The sequence below is a fragment of the Miscanthus floridulus genome, chromosome 17 (genome assembly GCF_019320115.1).
Source record: "Miscanthus floridulus cultivar M001 chromosome 17, ASM1932011v1, whole genome shotgun sequence".
Classification (NCBI taxonomy): domain Eukaryota; kingdom Viridiplantae; phylum Streptophyta; class Magnoliopsida; order Poales; family Poaceae; genus Miscanthus; species Miscanthus floridulus.
In genome coordinates this window covers 67319650-67341983 of record NC_089596.1, presented here as the reverse complement: position 1 = coordinate 67341983, position 22334 = coordinate 67319650, and the positions used below count along the sequence as shown (strand labels likewise).

At 52.9% G+C, this 22334-nt stretch overlaps 1 protein-coding gene across 11 annotated transcripts; it reads right to left on the bottom strand.

Annotated features, from left to right (window-relative positions):
* Positions 1 to 17077: 17077 nt before the first annotated feature.
* On the bottom strand, positions 17078 to 21772 carry LOC136518529 (uncharacterized). 11 transcript variants are annotated; one of them, XR_010774533.1, is made up of 6 exons: positions 20541 to 21772; positions 19452 to 19585; positions 19259 to 19364; positions 18614 to 19168; positions 18071 to 18140; positions 17078 to 17707 (listed from the first exon to the last, which is right to left on the bottom strand). XR_010774533.1 is itself a non-coding variant. In XM_066512206.1 (5 exons), the coding sequence occupies exons 1-4, from the start codon at positions 21595 to 21597 to the stop codon at positions 18653 to 18655; spliced, it is 1347 nt and encodes a 448-aa protein (XP_066368303.1). In that variant the 5' UTR covers positions 21598 to 21772; the 3' UTR covers positions 17078 to 17707; positions 18614 to 18652. The 11 variants fall into 11 exon arrangements, 4 of the variants coding, with proteins under 4 accessions (XP_066368303.1, XP_066368301.1, XP_066368302.1 ...); XR_010774534.1 differs by having other exon boundaries at positions 18071 to 18134; XR_010774537.1 differs by having other exon boundaries at positions 18614 to 18702.
* Between the last annotated feature and the right edge of the window lie 562 nt (positions 21773 to 22334).

The following is a 22334-nucleotide window of genomic DNA, read 5'->3' as shown; positions in this document are numbered from 1 at the left end:
TAATCATGAGATATCTGCCAACATACAACTATAGGTGAACTTGTGTTGTAAGATTTAAACTATGTATGTCTTAATGATAAACAAACTTGTGTGATCTATGTGAGTTTCTATGTAAAATGATCCTAGATGAAGACTTGTCAGTTGGCTAACATGGGTGGTGCCACTAGATGACAGTTGGATTAGCTTGATTAAGTTGAGTGTAGGCCAAGGATGACAACTTCTAATTTAGTCGCTTAATTGGAGGGTCCTTGTAAACAATTCCTTAGAAATGTGTTTTTATTGCAATAGTGATTCGCGAAATATCACGAGCTCTTTTTCCCTTTGAATGAGAGTGTACGTTGATATCTCTTATGCTCAATTGGATTATTCCGTAAGCGAACATAATATCGATGTAGCACTTCACCTAGGAGTATTATGAGTATCATATTTATATCCTCAGGAAAAATGTATGGCTAAGATAAGTGACTAATATAATTCCTAGTGATTAAACTATAGACAATCTCTGACTTAAGAGGGGGGTAATGATAATGTTGAGTATAGTTGTCGGGTACCGTAGAACGGGGTACCCCAAGCGTACGTCAAAAGGGTCACTTAAGTCCCATAAAAAACAAAGCTAGAAGGTAAGCCATGGGCTCATCACCGACCACGTCCGAGCCCACCGAGCTCTCCGCCTCGCCCTGAGCCTCACACAGGAGGTCTCGGCGTCCTGGCGCAATCTCCGCCTCACGCGAGACCTCTCACGGAAGGCCTCGACGAGGAGTGCTATCTCCGCCTCGCGCGAGGCCTCTCACGGAAGGCCTCGGCGAGGAGTCCGGTCTCTGTCTCGCGCGAGGCCTCATTCTCCGTATCGCGCGAGGCTAGCTTATCCATAGCCCATCGCCCCCGCCTCGGCCGGTCTTCCCGACAGCACGTCATGTCCCATTAATACGTCAACCACTCCCGCAATCTTAGCCGGACAACAGCTCGACACCGCGGAATGGCCGACGGGACATGAGGTTGCATCGGCGCCATACTGGCTAAGACAGGGCACGGCGGGGATTACCGGTCACTGTATTCTGACGTTGTGCCCACGATCAGCGCCCGCACTACACTGTGCCCCGCGATCCCCGCCTCGAAAACAACACTACATGGACAGCCTGGCCCAGGACATCACCGCCTCCGAGCCAGCGCACCAGATCAACCGCTCTCTCAGGGCCTCGACACTATGCACCAAGGTCTCGGCCATCTCGGGATTCGTGTCCACCGAGACCCCCCCCCCACTGTGGTACGGCCTCGGCACCGACCGAGCCTCGGCCTCGCGCACAGTCAGTCCACAGCGGCTCGCACGTTCACCGCCACACCCACTCCGAGGCAGTCCTAGAGCTCCCATGACGCACAGGATCGGATGTGACCACCACGCCGCCCCAGTGCTCCAAGGACGGACCACTCCGACGACCACGCCACCACAGGAACAGGCCACAGGGCTCGGACATGTCGCCCCTGTTGGCACGACGCCGTATAGTTAGCACATGTATTGTCCTTGTCCTCCCTTCAACAATAAAAGGAGAGGACTTGGGCCATTTAGAAGAAGAACGCCCGGTAACACACACACACTTTCCAGTGGCCTGAGAGCAACGTCTCAAGCAGCCCACACGACACCTCGCCAAGACCTAGGACGAGCTCCCTCTCTCACCTAGCTTGTAACCCTCTACTACAAGCACTTCGGTGCAAGGAATACAAGATCAATCTCTCAGACTGGACGTAGGGCATCGATTGCCTGAACCAATATAAACCTTGTGTCTCTTTGTATCACCATCCAGGATTAGGGGCACGCAGTTCACATTTACTGGTTGGTTGAGGACCCCCCGATCTGAAACACCAACAGTTGGCATGCCAGGTAGGGGCCTCTACGTGTCAGTTTTGTCATCCCAGCAAGTTTCGGATGGCAGACCCCGTACGATCGTTGCGTCTCGGCACGGTGGTTTGGTTTGGGAGCCTAGAGTTCATGTCTCTAGGGCATGAGTACGACATGGTACTCCTCACTCCTCGAACCCCACCAACCGACGATGAAGTCACGCACCGGCAGCCTAGGCGCAGACGGCGCCCAGGCGGCCGCTCTCGTCGCGCTCGCTAGGCACGACACGAGCAAGATCACCCCGACGCTATGTGAATCTAGGGCGACACGCCGCTCCCCGCCGATATCCTACGACCAGCTATTGGCGCAAGGTCCCTAGTTGGGGACCTGTCTAGCCTGAGCTTGGACAAGGGAAAAACGCCAGTGGTACGCGGCAACGCCCAGTCATCAAGCTCCGCTCCACCACTCCCTGAGAACCCAACTCCGGCGAAGCAGAGCCCGGCGGCGGCACCATCCCCATACCCCTTTGGGTTGAGAAATGTCATTGCCTCTTATGCTTACGCTTACACTGCTGAAAGCTCTAGTTTGGTTTTGGTGAATTGATGAAACCCTAAGTGCTAACCTAGTTTATCAAGTGATCATGACATAGGTAGCACACTTCAAATAGAAGAAGCTAATGAAGATCATAACATGACAATGGTGATAGCATGGAGATGATCAAGGGCTTAAACTTGAAGAGAAGAAAGAGAAAAACAAAAAGCTCAAGGCAAAGGTATAACTTGTAGGAGCTATTTTGTTTTGGTGATCAAGACACTTAGAAAGTGTGATCACATTTAGGTTTGATAGCCATACTATTAAGAGGGGTGAAACTCGTATCAGAATACGGTTATCAAAGTGCCACTAGATGCTCTAACTCATTGCATATGCATTTAGGATCTAGTGGAGTGCTAACACCCTTGAAAATATTTGTGAAAATATGCTAACACATGTGCACAAGGTGTTTGCAGGGTTGAGATGGGTTTGGGTCCCTCTCTCCCTCCCGTCGAGCTTATGAGGCGGGATTCGGCGCTTTTGGGAAAATGAAATGTCTATTTTCTATTGCGCCGGATGCAAAATTCTTGGTGATTGGCACATTTGAGCAAGGGTGAAGAAGTTAGAGTTGAAATGGAGTTGATCGAAATGATGCTGGCGTCGGTCTACTGACCGGACGCTGGGTCACTCAGCGACCGGACGCTGAAAGGCTGCGTCCGGTCGAGCTGTCAGACGGCACAGTAGGTAGGGTTGAGCACCGGACGCTGGTCTGCGTCCGGTCAAGGTGGACCGGACGCGTCCGGTCGAAAAAACATGCCTCGGGGAGCTTACTAGAAACGACCGGACGCTGGGGCTTCAGCGTCCGGTCAGTTTTGACCGGAGCGTCCGGTCAGCTCGTAGCCGTTGGAATCTGACGAACAACATTTGAAGGTGATGACACGTGGCGTCCATCGGGCGACCGGACGCTGAAGGCCAGCGTCCGGTCAGTTTGACCGGAGCGTCCGGTCAGAGCGCGTTTTGCCCAGTGAAGGGGTATAACGGCTCTATTTGATGGGGGCTCTATTTATAGCCCCATGGCCGGTTGTGGCTCACATCTCTTGCACATTTTCATTGACATAGCAACCTTGTGAGCCTAGCCAAAGCCCTCTCACTCATCTACATCATTGATTCATCATCATAGTGAGATTGGGAGTGATCCAAGTGCATTGCTTGAGTGATTGCATCTAGAGGCACTTAGTGATCGTGTTTCGCTGCGGATTTCGCTTGTTACTCTTGGTGGTTGCCGCCACCTAGACGGCTTGGAGCAGCGAGGATCGTCGAGCGGAGGTGGTGATTGTCTCCGGCTCCGATCGTGGTGATTGTGAGGGGTTCTTGACCTTTCCCCGGCGGAGCACCAAAAGGTACTCTAGTGGATTGCTCGTGGCTTGTGTGATCCTCATCTTGTGTTGGTTGTGCGGCACCCTATTGAGGGTTTGGCGTGTGAACCTCCAAGTGAGTGAATCGCCACAACGAGGACTAGCTTGCCGGCAAGCAAGTGAACCTCGGTAAAAATCATTGTCTTCATCATTGATTCCGAGGTGATTGGTCATCATTGTTATTCATCTTCGTGATTGATTGGTTCATTCATCTACACGGCGGTATAACCCTCTTGATCACTCTCTTTACTTTACCGCAAACTAGTTGACAAGCTCTTTAGTGTAGCTAGTTGTGAGAGCTTGCATGCTTGGTTGGTGTGGCTCTTTAGTTAGCCTTTGAGAGTACACTAACATAGGGTAGTGTCATTGATCTTGTGTGAATTGACACTATCTAAACTAGAATTATGGTAGGTGGCTTGCATTTTGAGTAGGCTAGCGCAACACTCGCTTCGCCTCATAATTGTCTAACCATTTGGTTAAGTGTTGTTGTAGAAATTTTTATTAGGCTATTCACCCCCCCTCTAGCCATTAGGACCTTTCAACTGCCGCTCACGAGGATGCCTTGGGACGCCGCCAGCGCTTCGCTCTCGACCTGGACGCCCACGCCGACTCCTCAGAGGTGGACGAGGTGTGGCCCAGAATGGATTTCTCTAGACTCCACGACCTTGGAGCTATGCGCCGTTTCTTGGCCGCAAGCGACTACTGCTTTGGCTACTCTGACTCCGACGACGAGGGCACCTACGACCCCACTCGTGAGTGTTTTCACATCGGGTTCGGGATGCCAAGGGCGGGCGAGGAGGATGAATGGGCGGGTAGCCGTTCCCCGCTTCGCCCAGGTACAAGCGCCGCCACACCTCCGCGCATTGTCCTGCTAGCAGCACGAAACGAGAACCCTGCTCTTGTGTGACCTCAACGCCCAGACCTGGAACAACTCCGTGAGCTCCAGGCCAAGTTGAAGAAGACTGACTTCTTCTACAGCAGCTTTGAGACTCTCTCGAACAGGAGCAGCGAGGTCACGGCGAAGGCGGAGGAGCCCAACGGAGGGCCCGCAATGTGCATCACCGTATCCACGACGATGAAGGGAGTGAGCAACCCCCAGTCTTCAATCGCGCTAGCCAAAACGTCACGGCTGTGGTAATGCTGGTCCGTGCAATGCTCGAGCCTTCAACCACGGAGGGGCGGTGGGTCTGCGGCGTGCTCTGAGATCTCCTAGAGACCACCGCGGTACAGCAGGCTGAAAGTTCCACCTCCCGACGGCACGGGGGCGCCTCGAACTTGCCCGCAGCACCGCCTCGGTAGGATAGGGAAGCCTCGGTTCGTCCCGAGCAAGCTCGAGCACCGATAGCCCATAGGGTCCCCGTGCTTCTTGACCGCCTTGGCAATCGACGTGAGGTGCTGGGAGACCATGAGGTGGTCAGCAGGCGACGACACCACGACAATGAGGGGCCCACTCGGGGTTACCACCCACACCGAGGTGGCCGCTATGACAGCAAGGAGGACTGCAGTCCTTCTCCTGAACCACCAGGCCCTCGGGTCTTCATCAGGGCCATCCGCGCTGCTCTTTTCCTGGCCCAGTTTCGGCAACCAGCCAATCTCGCGAAGTATAGCGGCAAGACCAACCCCGAACTCTGGCTTGCCGATTACCGCCTAGCCTACCAGCTAGGTGGCGTGGACGATGACCTGCTCATCATCCGCAACCTCCCCTTGCTCTTGTTAGACTCGGCGCGAGCCTGGCTCGAGCACCTTCCTCCCTCGTAAATCCATGACTGGCGCGACTTGGTTAGGATCTTCATCGGGAACTTCCAGGGCACATACGTGCGCCCTGGGAACTCCTGGGATCTTAAGAGCTGTCGCCAGAAACCGGACGAGTCTCTTCAAGACTTCATCCGGCGCTTCTCCAAACAGTGCACTGAGTTGCCCAGCGTCGGCGACTCAGAGATCGTCCAGGCTTTCCTCTCTGGCACCACCTACCGAGACTTGGTTCGAGAGTTAGGTTGGAACATGCCACGCTCCTCGACATCGCCACTAACTTCGCCACGGGCGAAGAGGCTGTCGGAGCCATCTTCCCCGACAGCGACGCCAAGGGGAAGCGGAGGGACGAGGCCCCCGAGGCCTTAGCCTCCTGCCTCCCCAAGAGAAAGAAAAAGGGGCACCTAGGGAAGCAGGAGGTCCTGGAGGCCGATCTGGTCACGGCCGTAGAACGCAAGAATCCTCGAGGCCTCAAAGGCCCTAGGCCTTTCGACGACATGCTTAAGAAACCCTGCCCTTACCACCAGGGCCCGGTTAAGCACGCCCTCAAGGATTGCTCCATGCTACGATGTTACTATGCCAGGCTCGGGCTCCCCGACGACGACGCCAAGCAGAAGGGCGCCGGCGACCGGGACGATGACAAGGACGATGGGTTCCCTGAGGTACACAATGCCTTCATGATCTTTGGTGAACCCTCAGTGTGCCTTATGGCACGGTAGTGAAAGAGGGAACGCCAAGAGGTCTTCTCGGTCAAGGTGGCCACTCCTCGGTACCTCAATTGGTCTCGGGAGGTGATCACCTTTGATCGAGACAACCACCCCAACCATGTTCTGAATCCGGGGCAGTACCCACTTGTTGTCGACCCGATCATCGGCAACACCCGACTCTCCAAGGTGTTGATGGACAGAGGCAGCGGCCTCAACATCTTGTACGTCAACATCCTGGAGCTCTTGGAGATCGACCGATCGAGGCTCCGAGGCGACGCCGCACCCTTCCACGGCATCGTGCCAGGGAAGCGCACGCGACCCCTCGGGCACATCGACCTTCCTGTCTGCTTTGGCACCCCCTCCAACTACCGCAAGGAAGTCCTTACCTTCGAGGTGGTCGGGTTCGGGGGAACCTACCACGCCATCCTAGGGCGGCCGTGCTACGCCAAGTTCATGGCAGTCCCCAACTATACTTACCTCAAGCTCAAGATGCCAGGCCCCAGCGGTATCATCACGATTGAGTCCACGTACGAACATACATACGACTGCGACGTCGAGTGCATCGAGTACGCCGAGGCTCTTGCGGAGGCTGAGTCCCCCACCCCTAAGTCCCACGCACCATTCTTTAGTCATTTTTTGAAAAATTTCCTACGCCAAGTCTCTAACATGCTCTGACGAATCGGTTGTAAAAAACCCTCAGACCAAAGTCTGTTTCCTAAGCAAGAGGCTGGTAGAGTCACGAGACAGCCTATGCCTCCAGGCTACGGCACTCCCTCACAACCTCTCGCCCAAGGGACGGCTTAAGATCCAAGGAGGTGTTTTGCAAAAGAAATCCGATCAGATGCAACAGAGGGCAGAGGCTCGGAAACACAAGAAAAACAACTAAGAAACACAAATACTTCAAAAAGAAAGGCCTCGACGGCCACAAGTGTTACGATACAAAGATAATTCCTACTCTACTCTATTTTTACATGGCCCCTTGGGCCCAGGTCAAGCCTCAGGGCCTCCAGCATCGATAGACGGTAGGGGAGGGACCACCTCCTCTTTGAAGAGCGTTGCCAACGTTGTGCCAGGGCCTTCCACCGCCTCCATCAGCTTCGTGACCATCGCGTCAGCCTCCTCGTCATCATCAGGCAAGACATAGCCATCACTGATGGCCGGGAGGTCGATGCCAACATAGTGAGAGGAGATGATGGCCAACGCCCACTTGACACCCATGTGCAGTGCTCCTCGGAGCCGCTCACGCATCTGGCTGCTCAGCGCAACCAAACGACTCCCAAGGGAGGTGCCTAACTGAACCCCTTCAACCTCCAAGGCCTTGCAGGCGGAAAGGGCGGCACGCTTCAGCGCCTCGTGCTCCCCGATCTCGGTCTCGAGCACCGTCTGCACCGCGTTGGAAGCCTCGGCTGCCTGAATAACCTCCGCCTTTAACTCTGCACCACGGAAAATGAAATAAGGTTGAGCGAGGGAAAAACAACCTAAATTAGGAGCGGAAGCCCACGGAACTCACCCTTGGCCTTCAGCTCCCAGCGTCGGGTCTCGACCTAACAGGCCTTGGCTTTCTCCTTCCAGTGTAGGGCCTCGGCCCAGGAAGCCTCGGCCTTCTCCTTCAAGCGCTGGGCCTCGACTCGAGAAGCCTTGGCCACCCTGGAAGCTTTACTCCCCAGCTCTGCGTCACATGAGGAAGTTAGGGAATGAACATAAGGAGAAGAAAATAAAACGAGGGGACTAGGACTCACCCTCGGCCGTCCCCCTCCAAACTACAGCCTCGGTTCGTGAGGCCTCGGCCGCTGTAAGGGCCTCATCCAAAGCGCCCTTCATCAGCTGGTGTGCATTCTGTTCCGCCCCTAGCTGCCCCGTGAGAGCCGTGGCCAAGGCCGTGGCTTCAATGGCTCGAGCCCTGAAGGCATCCCGATCACTGGCCATGTGGGCGAGCTCCTCTCCAACTCCTTGACCCGCGCCGCTAGAGGGGCAAGCTGCTCCTAGGCCGTTGCCACCTCGACCTTCATGTCGACATAGCGAAGGTGGAGGTCCTCCACCTCCGTGCTCCACGCCGCCAAAAGCTCATTGGCACCCGCAAGCAGGCCCTTTTACCGCTGGAGCTGGTCCCAGACGTCCCTCTCCCGTCGGAGAAAGACCGACTTCCTAAGGGACCGGGTCTCAAGCTCCTGGGGAAGCAGAACAGGGGTCATTGATTGCAACAAAACTCAGAAAAAGGCAATGTCGCGCGAGAAAAGAAAACACGAACCTAGGCGACTTCGGGTAGTTCGTCGGCCACCACGGACAGTGTCGTCCGAAGTGACCGCTCCGCCAGCTGGTGGTATTGCTCGAAGGTGTCCCAGCACCCACCCTCAGCTGCGTCCTCGAGAGCGAATAGGGGCTCCCCCTTAGGGTCATCCTGGCTTCGCCATAGTACGCGCAGGTGCTCCCACCCGCGGGGCTCGGGTCGCACCCGCACGAGGGCCAAGCTTCTCTCGCCTAAGGTCAGAGCCGGCTGTTCCACGACGCTGGTCTCCTCGGCGTCAACCACCCCCCCATGCCTGGGAGGTATCGTCGGAGGAGATCGGATAGACCTCCGCCTCCTGGGCGCTCTCATGTAACAACGGCGGGCCCTGAACCGAAGGCGCCGCCAAGGCCTCCGCCGCCTTCATCCCTACCTCCTGGGCAGACGGCCTCACCGCCATCACGTCGGCCTCAGCGGTCTCGGGGGCTCTAGCCTCTGCAGTCATGGCCTCAACGGTCTCGGGGGCTCCGGCCTCCACCATCGTGGCCTCGGTGGTCGCAGAAACACCGACCCCGCCGCTACGGTCTCAGCGGTCTTGGGCGCCCCGGCCTCTGTCGCCTCAGCCTCGGAGACCCCAGGGGCCTCGGTAACCAAGGGCACGCCGACCCCATCCGACTCGTGAGCCTCGCCCTCGCGGGGCGGAAGCACTCCCTCCCCCGTCTGTATCGGGGTCGCCTCGGCAGCCCCTCCTTGGGCGGCCGGCTCCTTTGGGTCGGCCTCACCGACGCCGCGCCGCATTGTATAGTGCTTGTGCCTCTGCCACCCAGTGGGCAAAGGAGCCGAGGCTCGCCTTGAGCGCCTTAAGGGGCGCTAAGGGAAGCTCATCCGCAGGCCGCTTCCGACTAAGGAAAAGTGACCTACAGGGTCAGTACGAGGCCAAAGAGCGAACGAAAGGCACTGCGACCCCACCAAAAATACACCTACCTCGAACGGGGAGGCAACCACTTCGCCATGGCGACCCTCGTCCGCAAAGGCGGCAGCGGCGGTAGAGGCAGCGCCTCTGTGTCCATTGGCACCGGCCGGTCCTCAAAGGACCCCGGCACCCCGTCGGTCCTCTACGGGGGTGGTTGCGTCGCCTCCGCCGCCACATGTACCACCACCACCGTCGAGCCCACCGGGCTGACGGTGCGTTTGCCCAACGCCCGTGCCCCGGGCGTGTCGACCTCGGCCCCGGGGTGGGTAATCGCCGACCCTGGGTCCGCTTCTCCTCCTCCTCCCGGGAGTGCCGGGCTACTTGCCAATGCCCCGGGCACCACCTCCACCACATCAGGGAGATGGTCCAGGGGACCTCGCCCTCATCATCCCCATCCGAGGCCTCCGTCGATAGCGACGGCGACGAGGATTCCTCCAATGGGAGACCATCCTTCCTTTGTTGACGGCGGCGCTTATCCAGCTCCTCGCGCGCGAGGATTTGCTTTGTGTGCTTCATCGCCTTGGCGTCTTTCCATTTTTTCTACGCGTCGGCGTGCGCCCGGTTGATCGCCCGCTGCCTCGCGTCCTCAGGAACGGGTGGTGGAGAGGAACGCATGTCCCTCATCCCTTGTAGGAACAACAAACGCGCATAAGGGAACAAGGGGTAAGGGGAGACTGAGGAGGCTCGGAGGCTATAGCGGCACACGACTTACCAGCGAGAGGAACCCCCACGACGGTCGCATCACGATAGGGGTCAAGTTGTCGCCCCTCAGCTTCGCCTCTACCGTCTCCCCCACCCGACAAAGAATTTCCTCATCGGAAAGGGTGGAGGAGGACATCCGGATGCCCTCAATGGGCTCACCTGGCTTCATCTCGAACAGCCGCCGCCGCTGAGCCATCAGCGGCAGCACCCTTCGGCGGTGGAAGGCGGCAACGACCACAGCCACGGTAAGACCATGGCCCCGTAGCCTCGCCAGCCCCTCCAGAAGCAGCTGCAGCTTGGGTTGGTCGTCCTTCGGGATGCCGTACTTCCATTTCTCCAGGCAGCTCCCCACAATCCGCCCAGTGTAGGGGGGAAGTCCTCCGTCGTCATTACGAAGGTAGAACCAGCTCGTGTACCACCGGCGGTTGGAGGACGCAAGCTGGGCTAGGATGTAGAGGTGCTGGTGGTCCTAGCGCACTTGGAGAGTGTAGCCGCCGGCCCTCGTCGCCTTCCTCATACCCGACATGCCCATCGGCTTGGTGGTGTGCCTCGCCCGGAATAGATGGAGCCACAACTCCCAATGGGGAGCAATCCCCAGGTACCCCTCGCAGACGGTAACAAAGATAGCCGCCTGAGCGATGGAGTTGGGATTGAAGTTGTGGAGCTCCACGCCGTAGTAGTGCGGGAGCGCCCGCATGAACTGATCTGCTGGGATGCCGAGGCCGCACTTGTGAAAGGAGACGAAGCTCACGACGTAGCCATCGTGAGGCCTCGGCTCTGGCTCACCGTACGGAGCAATCCACTCCGGCCTAGTGGGGTCCATCACCGGGCGAAGGAGTCCACTGTCGACGAGCGACTAGAGTGTCTCCACGGTAACATCGGAAGGATCCCAGGGGTCCGCCTCGACAACAACGATGTCGCCGGCCATGAGGGCGATGGAGGGATCGGATGCGGCGATGAGTTTTTCTCTCTCTCCCACGCTCTCGCTTTTTCTTGCTTTCTCCCTAGGCTCGCTCTTCTCCCTTCTTCTTCCCGGCACCCGCTGCTCTAGCAACGGCTTGATAGAGGCAGAGCTAATGCAGGCAAGGTAAGGTGAGGAGGAGCGAGACTCCTCGAGTATTTATGTAGGGGGAAGGCGAAACGAACGGGCGATGAAATCGGGGAAGTTTCCCCCCGATCCGGCGTGGTTAACCACGAGCCGATTTTGCCACCCACGCGCCCACTTCTTTCTCATTAATTGCGGGAACAGTTACGTCCCATCCACCACGTCACACTCGGCCACTACGGTAGCAGGTGTCGTTTCGCCTCCCTAGGAAACCGCCTCAAAAGGCGCGCTGCCCGTTGTCGAGCCAATGGGGAAGGTATTCCCCTTGCCTATTCCTTTTAGATGAAGGAACCAGGCTTTGGGCCTATTACGGTCCAGGGGTTTGAAGGCTGGGCCCCAAGGGGTTTCGATAGCCGCCTCAGGACAACAGAGTCAGGGATGACCGTGGGCGAGCCTATACGGGGCTGAGACCCAAGCAAGCGAAACGCTTGGGATGCCCCAAGTCATGTCCGAGACTGGCAGGGAAGTCTCCGAATGGGATCCCATCGTAGGGAGGCACCGAGCCACCGAGGCCTAGCAAACGGCCTCGGCACCCACTAGAGAAACCCTCCGGTACTCTTGGAGTGCGTCTTCAGACCGCTAGCCGACCCTTAGCGAATGGGGTTCGGGCCTCCACTTGAACTACCCGATAACAGCTCACCGGAAGTGTCACCGCTCGTACCCACCGAGGGTAGCGAGGCATATTCCACCCCTCCTTCTGAGCGAAAAGGAAGCATGAGGGTCGTATAAAAAGTCAGGGGAACCCCTGATGGCCTTCTTGCTCTATGCAGAGGCTAGGGGGCTCCTCCTGCAACCTTGTTGAGACCCAGCGACCCTCGGCTCGCACTTGAAGGGGCTCGGCAAAACAAACCCTCCTTCTGAGCGAAAAGGAAGCGTGAGGGTCGTATAAAAAGACAGGGGGCTCCTAACGGCCCTCTCGCCCCGTGCAGAGGCTAGGGGGCTCTTCCTGCATATATGCCGAGACCCCGCGACCCAAGCTTACGCCCAAAGGGGCCTTGGCAAACAAACCCTCACGCGCGAGGGGCATATAAAAAGCCAGGGAAGCTCCCGACGGCCCTCTTGCTCCGTGCAGAGGCTAGGGGCTCTTCCTACAACCATGCCGAGACCCACGCGGCTTCGGCTCGCATCCGAATGGGCTCGGCAAACAAACCCTCCGTCCGAACGAAAAGGATATGTAAGGGTCGAATAAAAAAGCCAGGGGACCCCTGATCGCCCTCCTGCTTCGGGCGGAGGCTCGGGGGCTCCTCCTGCACCTAAGACAAAGACAAATGGTCTAAGTCCACGCTAGAAGTTTTGTTACAAATACGACAAAGGGAACCGAGCCCATTACGGTCTAGGGGTTCGAAGGCTGGGCCCCCAGAGGTTTCGACAGCTGCCCCAGGGCAACAGAGTCAGGGACGACTTTGGGACGAGCCTACGAATGGCTGAGGCCTGAGCGAACAATCGCTCGGGGCGTCCTAAGTTGTGTCCGAGACCGGCAGGGAAGTCTCCGAATGGGATCCCACCGTAGGGAGGCACCGAGCCACCGAGGCCCAGCGAACGGCCTCAGCACCCATTAGAGAAACCCTCCGGTACTCTTGGAGTGTGTCTCTAGACCGCTAGCCGTCCCCTAGCGAACGGGGCATGGACCTCCACTCGGACTCACCCGATAACAGCTCACCGGAAGTGCCCACGCTCGTGCCTATCGAGGGTAGCCTAGCACATTCCACCCCTCCTTCTGAGCGAAAAGAAAGCGTGAGGGTAGTACCAAAAGCCAGGGGGACCCCTGACGGACCTCTCGCTCCATGCGGAGGCTAGAGGGCTTTTCCTGCAACCTCGCCGAGACCCCCGCGACCCAAACTTGCACTCGCAGGCTCGGCAAATATGATAAAAACTCCTCACTCAAACACGAAAATGAAAAAAAGCCCCTGGAGGAGTAACTCCACTCTAGGGCCTTGGGGGCTACACCCGGCGGGTGCGCTCGCGCGCACCCACCGAAATCTCAAGAAGCAAAACCCAATTCCTACGGGAGCGGCTATAGACCAAGCCTCGGCGAACCTTCAGGGAGAGTGCACGCACTCCCCCAGAGGCTCGGGGGCTACTGTCGGGTACCGTAGAATAGGGTACCCCAAGCGTACGTCAAAAGGGTCACTTTAGTCCCATCAAAAAACAAAGCTAGAAGGTAAGCCATGGGCTCATCACCGACCACGTCCGAGCCCACCGAGCTCTCCGCCTCGCCCCGAGCCTCGCACAGGAGGTCTCGGCGTCTTGGCGCAATCTCCGCCTCACGCGAGACCTCTCACAGAAGGACTCGGTGAGGAGTGCTATCTCCGCCTCGCGCGAGGCCTCTCACAGAAGGCCTCGGCGAGGAGTCCAGTCTCTGTCTCGCCCGAGGCCTCATTCTCCGTATCGCGCGAGGCCAGCTTATCCATAGCCCGTCGCCCCCGCCTCGGCCGGTCTTCCCGATAGCACGTCATGTCCCATTAATACGTCAACCACTCCCGCAATCTCAGCCGGACAACGGCTCGACACCGCGGAATGGCCGACGGGACATGAGGTCGCATCGGCGCCATACCGGCTAAGACAGGGCACGACGAGGATTACTAGTCACTGTATTCTGACGCTGTGCCCAAGATCAGCGCCCGCACTACACTGTGCCCTGCGATCCCCGCCTCGAAAACAACACTACACGGATAGCCTGGCCCGGGACATCACCGCCTCCGAGCCAGCGCACCAGATCAACCGCTCTCTCAGGGCCTCGGCACTATGCACCAAGGTCTCGGCCATCTCGGGATTCATGTCCGCCGAGACCCCCCACTGCGGTACGGCCTCGGCACCGACCGAGCCTCGACCTCACGCACAGTCAGTCCACAGCGGCTCGCACGTTCACCGCCGCACCCACTCCGAGGCAGTCCTGGAGCTCCCATGACGCACAGGATCGGATGTGACCACCACGCTGCCCCAGTGCTCCAAGGACGGACCACTCCGACGACCACGCCGCCACAGGAACAGGCCACAGGGCTTGGACATGCCGCCCCTGTTGGCACGACGTCGTATAGTTAGCACATGTACTGCCCTTGTCCTCCCTTCAACTATAAAAGGACAGGACTTGGGCCATTTAGAAGAAGAACGCCCGGTAACACACACACTTCCCAGCGGCCTGAGAGCAACGTCTCAAGCAGCCCACACGACACCTCGCCGAGACCTGGGATGAGCTCCCTCTCTCACCTAGCTTGTAACCCCCTACTACAAGCACTTCGGTGCAAGGAATACAAGATCGATCTCTCAGACTGGACGTAGGGCATCGATTGCCTGAACCAGTATAAACCTTGTGTCTCTTTGCATCACCATCCGGGATTAGGGGCACGCAGTTCACATTTACTGGTTGGTTGAGGACCCCCTGGTCCGAAACACCGACAATAGTAAAGGGGTATGATCAAGAAGAGAAGACCAGATAAACGGCGTAGCTTGCGGGAGATCACGGAGTGAGTATAAGAATCCTGAGATAAGCACAATTCTAGTGAGGAGCTATGGTGATATAAATAAACCAAGAAATAATAAGGTAGGATGAAATACCACTTCGGCGCATGGTCCGCCCTAACCAACCCAAAAGATTGATTAGCATGGATACACGACGAGCCCTATGATTTAATAACTAACTCTATCGTGGTTGAATACAGAGGATGGACATGACTGTCACCATAACGATCTTACTCAGCAGGCATGCGCTCGGAGGGGTAGCGAGTTAGCTACGCACGAGTCCAACAAGTTGCCCCTGAGTCTTGGCCCATGGACTTTGGAGCCTGGTTCCCCAGTCTAGCTTCGTCCCAAAGCCCATTTAGTTTCTAAAGTCCAGTTTTCTACTCATGTAATGTAAGTTGATTCTTCTGTCTAGTTTATTTGGACCTCTGTTTTTTTCTAGCTTATTTGTTTCTCTTTTAAGATAGCGGGTACGTGGGTAGTGAACAGACGAGGGGTGGTTTTACTTACATATATAAGTAGAAGTAATAAGTTAGAACACAAAATGACATAAAACAACTTTAAAAAATAGTAGAGAGAATATTTAATATGTAATCATTGGTTGGAATAAAATGATTTTCCCATCGCATGAACACACTTTAAACTAGGACACTCAAAACTTTGTATTCCTAGCACCAAAAACTTTTGCACTTCGGACCTAAAAACTTTGTAATTAAAAAACTTTCAACATAAAAAGTTTTCTATGAGATTACTTGATTGAACCGATACAAAAAAAAAAGATAAACAAAAAGATGACAGACATTCAAAGTTATCATTTCACAAAAACCTATTGCACTTGGAATTGAGAGCTTACTACATTTGTATAGTTTAATCAAGGAAAGATACAACGGTGAATGACCAGAACACACCAAAAATGCAGATTTCAAAAGACTAACATCTATTTACACACCATATCAAGTTGAAAAGTAAAAAGGAACTCATCAACTTAAAGACAATCATTTTTAATTTGAGGAAGAGCACCAATTGCGAACCACCTCTTCTCACCATCATATGCAGAATTTTTATTTGCAAGTTCAGCCGCATAAGTTTGCTGCAGTTTTCTGATCACATTTCTTCCCGATCAACTAGTGTATCGTCTTCATACTTCAAATTGACCTGTAGCCAGTAAGAGATAACAACATTGATAATTAATGTATGAGAATGAAAATAAAGAAAATGACACTAGACAAGGATTAGAGACGAACATAGTAATGATAGAAAGAGGAGCTCATGTATGAAGAAAAGAGAAGGAAGAGAACAAACAATCCAATCCCCCTAAATACTCTAGTGTCCCTCCAAGCCGACTTTGCCTAGCCATCTTAATGGCAATGGTTATCCCCAAATGAACTAAGATTCATAATAGATCGTGTACTCTAGAGAATATGAGCCATGTCCAAATTAAAGAAACCTTGAAGGTTACAGGGAGTAAATCTTTTTCTAAAAAAATATGTACTAGAAGAAAATTGTCTTTCTCCATTTGCCATCTCAAAGAAGCAATCAGATGAAATTACAATAAAAATCTATAGTATGCATTTCACTTAGAGATGCACTTAGAAATGTACCTGAACGTGTACTTAGAAATGGATAAAGAAAATTGGAGTTAAATAATGATAACAGATAAAACCAAGTTTTCCAAGTGTCCAAAATGGATAACAAATAATGAGCAGCAACTACGAGTAACATGCACTTGGAAACACGTTCAGGTACATAGAGAGCTTTGCAGGCTAATTTTCTGAATTGCTTCGTGTCTGTGAGCAATCCAGCTTGAATAAATGCCTGAAAGATAAAGATACAATTGAGACTTGAGATCATCAGTATGCATGAGAACTAACAACTAAGCAAGGAGTTTTCACAAAGAACAAGCATTGGTCACTTTGTTAGATATTTTTAAATACGTTGAGCTATGTAAGAGTAGGTGGGCAAGTCTCGCTTCAACTTATCAGCTAATCTACAGTGTTTTTCTCTCACAATAAAACAGCTTCAGCCGGCTTTAATACCAGCCGAACAGGCCTCTAGATAGCAAGTCGGTAGTAGATAGTTACACATACACAGTAGCTTGGCAGAAGTGACGCTCCATATCTTGAGGAAAATATTTTGTCTAAACATTCCGTGACTGTTTCGACCATCCCAGGTACATCTGTTTCACTCTACAATGCACTAAAGGACAAAGAGAAATAAACAGTATCACCGAAATAGGATAAAGCACATAAGGTGCCAGTAGACAATATAAATAAGGCGCCAACTGTAAAAGTTGGCTTTGTCAGTGTAAGAGAATTTCACAGAAACAGAAAAGTATTCTATATCTATAAAAAATAGCATTCTTCAAAAAAATATTTTGTAAACTCAAATCTATGTAGGTTTATGGACTAATGGTATAATCTCCCTTCCATTGCTATTGCTTTTAATCAAGCATGTTTAGAGGATCACCTGGAATTTACAATGAATGAGGATAATAGAGTAATAACAGTGAGTTGAAGCAAATCCTTGTTTATACAAAACAACTTCAACTATTCCATGTTTATACAACATTTTCGATCACATTGAGACTAAAAGGCTCCCTATGTGCGTGCTTGACCAAACTCAGGGTGGGGATGGTCGGTGGATAGGGAGGAAGGGGAGGAGCATGTTGGCGTCCTTCACGCTGTTGACACTTGACGGCAGTGAAGGTCTCCATCTCGTCCTGCCACATAGAAATAGAAAAAAAAAGATTTATTGAAATTTAGTTTACATCGATCACTCGCAATAAAAATGCACGGAGAGGGCTGAAAACGAAAAACGACAGAGGAGGAGGATAGCATATCGGCGTGGCGTCGACTTGGCGGCGTGTGTAGGGGCCAGCGTCCCAGTCTGGGTTTCTAGGGGATTAGCAGCTGCTGTTCAGCAAAAGGCCGCAGAGGCGGAACCATGCGTGCTTCAAACTTCCGCGGCCGAGTGCCTAAGTCGCTGCTTTGTTAAGCAGTTGCCACCTCCTGAAACGTGAAGAAAATCAAATCGATGAGGTTGATTGAGCAGGACAGGACTGCTACTGCTAGGGCTTGGACATGGACAGAGGAAAATCTGTGGCCTGCTAAAGGAAAATCTGAACATAATAACTTCTTTGTTGCAATGACTAATTTTTCTACACCAAAAAGAGGGACAAAGTTTCAGCATCAGAACCGAAGGCAGGGTGAATGCTGAATTCTGTAGCCTTATACTATCCGAGCACGATCGCTGCAGAGGCATAGGCACAAAGTGTTTCCACAAACACACGGCAGACGCGCATGGAGTACGGGGAATGGGAGAAAACAGATAGTTGAGAACTTGCAACACTGGTGGAGGTTGGAAGAAAGTACTTGTGCGCGATGAAGTGTCGTTCCATCTACAGTAGCTCCTCAGAGGATAGCGCACTGGCGCGCCCTGCAGCTACATGCCATTGTGCCGCCAAACAACATCAGTAGTTTGCTATATTCGCCATTGAGTGTGTTATACATAGCTTATAACTCTAGTCTAAGCGCCATTTGAGTGAACTTTATTTATTCAGTAATAATGCCATAGCTCAAGTAGATACGCATCTATAATGCCATATAAATATAAATATTATCCCTCTGTCCAAGAATTATAAGCATATTTTTGACTATCCAAACAACTCTTTCAGTTCCTTGCCTTTTTTACATCAAGTCAAAGAATCTACAGACAAAAGGAGAACACTATCCACACACGAGAAAACATCCTTTGCAATATTTTATTCTTATCAAGCTGAGGAGGCCCTGTTCGCTTGTCTTATGAGCCGTACTTTTTCAGCGAACGAACAATGTTTTTCTCTCACAACAAATCAGCGAACAGTACTTTCAGCCATGGCTTTTCAGCGAAGCGAACAAGGCTAGAATCTGACTTACAACTTGGAGTTCCTGCAGTTGCAACACTTAATGGGAGTGTTATCTTCCCTTCATAGAGTCTTGCCCGTGGTTTTGGTGACTCCAGTTTCCTACATTACAAGGTCTCAAAGCATAATTAAAACAAGGAGCAAGATGCAAACTTCAAAGGAAAAACTTGAAATCTTTGGATCTTTGACAGGGGGGAATGCACTGAAACTTTCCTAGAAAAGCTAGTTTAAGATCCATAAGTTCATTTAGCGCCTCTTATAAGAGCGAGTGCCTACAGGGGAAAGAAAAGGTAATGCCAACCCGTTCCCTAGAAAAAAATAGAACAATGGCAAAAAGTAGTCACACAAAGAACTAAATAAAGGAGAGAAAAGGTTAGTGTAAAATTTATTTCTATTACAAATGCAGAATATGTTAATAGCACTACAGTGCCAATGTATTATAATTGTAGAAAATGTTAAAAGCACAAATAGAGCAGGAAAACTTTCATAACTTGGTGCAATGTGCTTTCCACTCAGGAGATCAAGCAAGACGGTGCCAAAACTGCAAACCTCTTAGGACTTACTCTGCCTGCAAAACGGATAACAGTTAAAAATGAAGAAAGAGACACATTGCCAAAATGTTTCATGGGATACTATTGCTAGTATGTGACACATTTACCTGTCTTAAGATACTCAGGAGGCGTGAAGGCCAAATTAGTACTGTAGCTCTTTCCATCCCGTCTGTTCTTCATCAGACCAAAACATGCCAGTCTAGGGTTACCATCCTACAAAATTGGCCCAGTCAAAACACAAAAGGATCAAAGCTTTTGTATGAAGATATGAGAAGCAACTATGAACCAGTAAAAACCTACCACATCAAAGACGACCATGTATGCATGCAGGTCATGATAGGGCGCCCTCCCTTTGCTACTGTAGCACTCCAATGTCTGTGCCACATAAAGCGCAGCCCTCATCCTCATTGCCCAACTCAACGGATTTGTCTCCCCTGCCACATAACCACCATGAGGATAAAATGCAACTATCATCTTTTTTTAACACAGAGCAACTATCATGTCAGATTGATAATCCACCTAATGATCGAAAATCCTAAATGCTAAAAGCTCCTGACAGTCATATCCCTTCAAGAGTGGTCCATAAATGAAAGGTCATAACAATTTGAATCGTCCCTAATAAGTACCATTTGTTGGAACCAACATTTGTAGGTTAGATGCAAATCAAGCTACAGATATCCTCTAGCATGGCCTAAAAATCAATGGCATGAATGACTAACATGCCCTTACTGTTTCAGCACTCCCATAACATAAATTAGTCAAGATAGTTGAGTCTAGACTCAAGAATTGTTTGATTCAAACGTGATCCAAATACTTAAAAGTTTGAACTTGCTGACAGTGAAGGCTGGCATCGGCTTCCGCCTTCAGCATGTACACCAAACCAAGGCTTTTGGCAATTAGCATGAGCAAGCAGAGATGCACACATTTACACAAGAAATATTGTACAGAAGTTATAATTGAATAAGCACCCAAAAGTTTCAGATTCAATAAAATTTTCAGCTCTCGGCTGTTACAGCAACATCACTAGTATGGTAGTAAACAAGATTAATCAATCTAATAATAGCCGTCAACACACATATATCAAGGTCTTGGTAGTCAATGCAATAGGTAATTAAACATGTAAGTCATCCAAGCAACTAAAATCGAACTCGAAGAACTTTGCCCAAAATCTTTGTCAGTCACTCCTCAGTGGATAGAAAAGGAACCTCTAGTCACATGATCAGTAGCTCCAAACGTTGTGGCTACCGCACCACCAAGACGCCTTCCCCGGCGGTGGCAGAACGGGAGCAGAGGGCATACCGCACACGAACGCAGGCGGCTGCAGAACGGGAGTAGAGGGCATACCGCACACGAACGCAGGCGGCGGTAGAACGGGAGCAGAGGGCATACCGCACACGAACGTCGTGGTGTCATTGCTGCTATGGAAAGCAGAGGGCCAAGCATCCTGCCCGCAGAACACATCGCCGACGTCCCTGACATTTGCCCGTGAGCAGTTCTCGAGTGTAGGAAGAGCGCCGCCGGTCGTCGTGTAGCCCCAGTCGAACGACTTCTCTGGTTCAGGCCAAAATCTTGAAAAATCTGATGTATCGCCGATCTTCAACTGCGACGTTGTTGCCTCGCCGTCTGCCTTAGACATCAGCGCAATGCAGTCTGATGTCGACTTCTCTGGTTCAGGCCAAAATCTTGAAAAAACTGATGTATCACCAATCTTCAACTGCGACATTGTTGCCTCGCCGTCTGCCTTGGTCATCAGCGCAATGCAGTCTGATGACATCAGATTGGATGGCGTTGTAGACCTGACCTGTTCTTGCGACCTGGCCGCTGAAGCTGGCGCAGAGGAATCGAAAAGCTGCCGCTTTGCCTTGACGGAGGCCTCACCGACAGCCTTCCTCTTGCGCGCTGATGCGGAGTATGGCGGTGTCGACGTGGATCCGTTGCTGCTGCGCGAATGGGTATGCGCCTTGTAGATGTTGCAAAGAACCAGCTGGGGCTCGCCGCCGTGGACGCGCTCGTGATCGGCTTCTTGGTCGTCGCTGAACTCCAGCATGTACCACTCGGTCCTCTCATGGCAGTTCTTCCCGATCTTGAGCTTGTAGGAGAAATACTGGCTGTGTCCGAGGCAATTGCCCTCGTCGTCGAGCACGCGGCGGGGGGCGCGCTCGGAGTGCCACGTGCCCACTCCACCCGCAACCTGTCGCGACTTGCGGCTGTCGCTGCTGCTCTTGGGCCTTACGTGGGTGAAGAAGAACCACGAGCCGCTCTCCCCTTTCTTCGCCGGAGCCGGATCGAAGAGCGTCGCGAGCAGGGGCGGGTCAGCGGTGTAGATGTCGGCGTCGTGGAAATGTGCGGCGGCGGTGGCAGGGAGGGGCTCGCCGGCGATCTTAAGACGGAGGAAGGAGAGGAGCTCCGACGGGGTGAAAGAGCAATCGCCCGGCGGAGGAGGCATGGTGGCTTAGGAGGCGGCGGAGGAAGCGAATCTGGCGCAAAAGGCGGCGGAGGAGGGAAGAGGGTCGAGGGCGCGAATCCGGCGAATCTGGCGCAAAAGGCGGCGGAGGAGGGAAGAGGTGGAGGACGCGTGAATCCTGCTGCCCTCGCGCGCGTCCCCTTCTTATTCTCCCCTACAAAACCCACCCGATTCCAGCACCAGAAGCAGGGTCTACGTCACTTTAATTTTTTTCGGCCGTCAGATCTTTGATCATGGGGCCATGAATGTTTGGAGCAGATTCGGCCGGGATGGCCAAGACCAGCCGAGCCGATCGCTCCCTCGTGCGCGGAGTCCGTCGTCTCGCGCCGTGGCCGTTGGTATGACACGGGCCGGGCCTCGTGAGACCCGGGTTGAGCTATACTTTCGGCCTAATATTTTTGCCCTTCACTAATGTCTGAGGTCTTCGCTTCCAATGGTTATGTTTGGATACGATTTTGAAATCAAACTCTATATACCATGACTAATAACATGCTACTGTAAATCATATAAGCATAGATCATGAAATCAGATCATGGATGTCCTCTAAAAAAAAAGCTCATGGCTGTCGAATTCCTTGTTTTCAAGCCCTTTTTTTTTGCCACCCAGGACGCATCCTCTTCACTCTGCCAGTGGGCCCATGCGTCACTAGCCCACCCACCCCAACGTCGTCGCCTCGAGTAGATGTTGCCTCACGCCGAGATCCTATGTTGGGCGAGTGA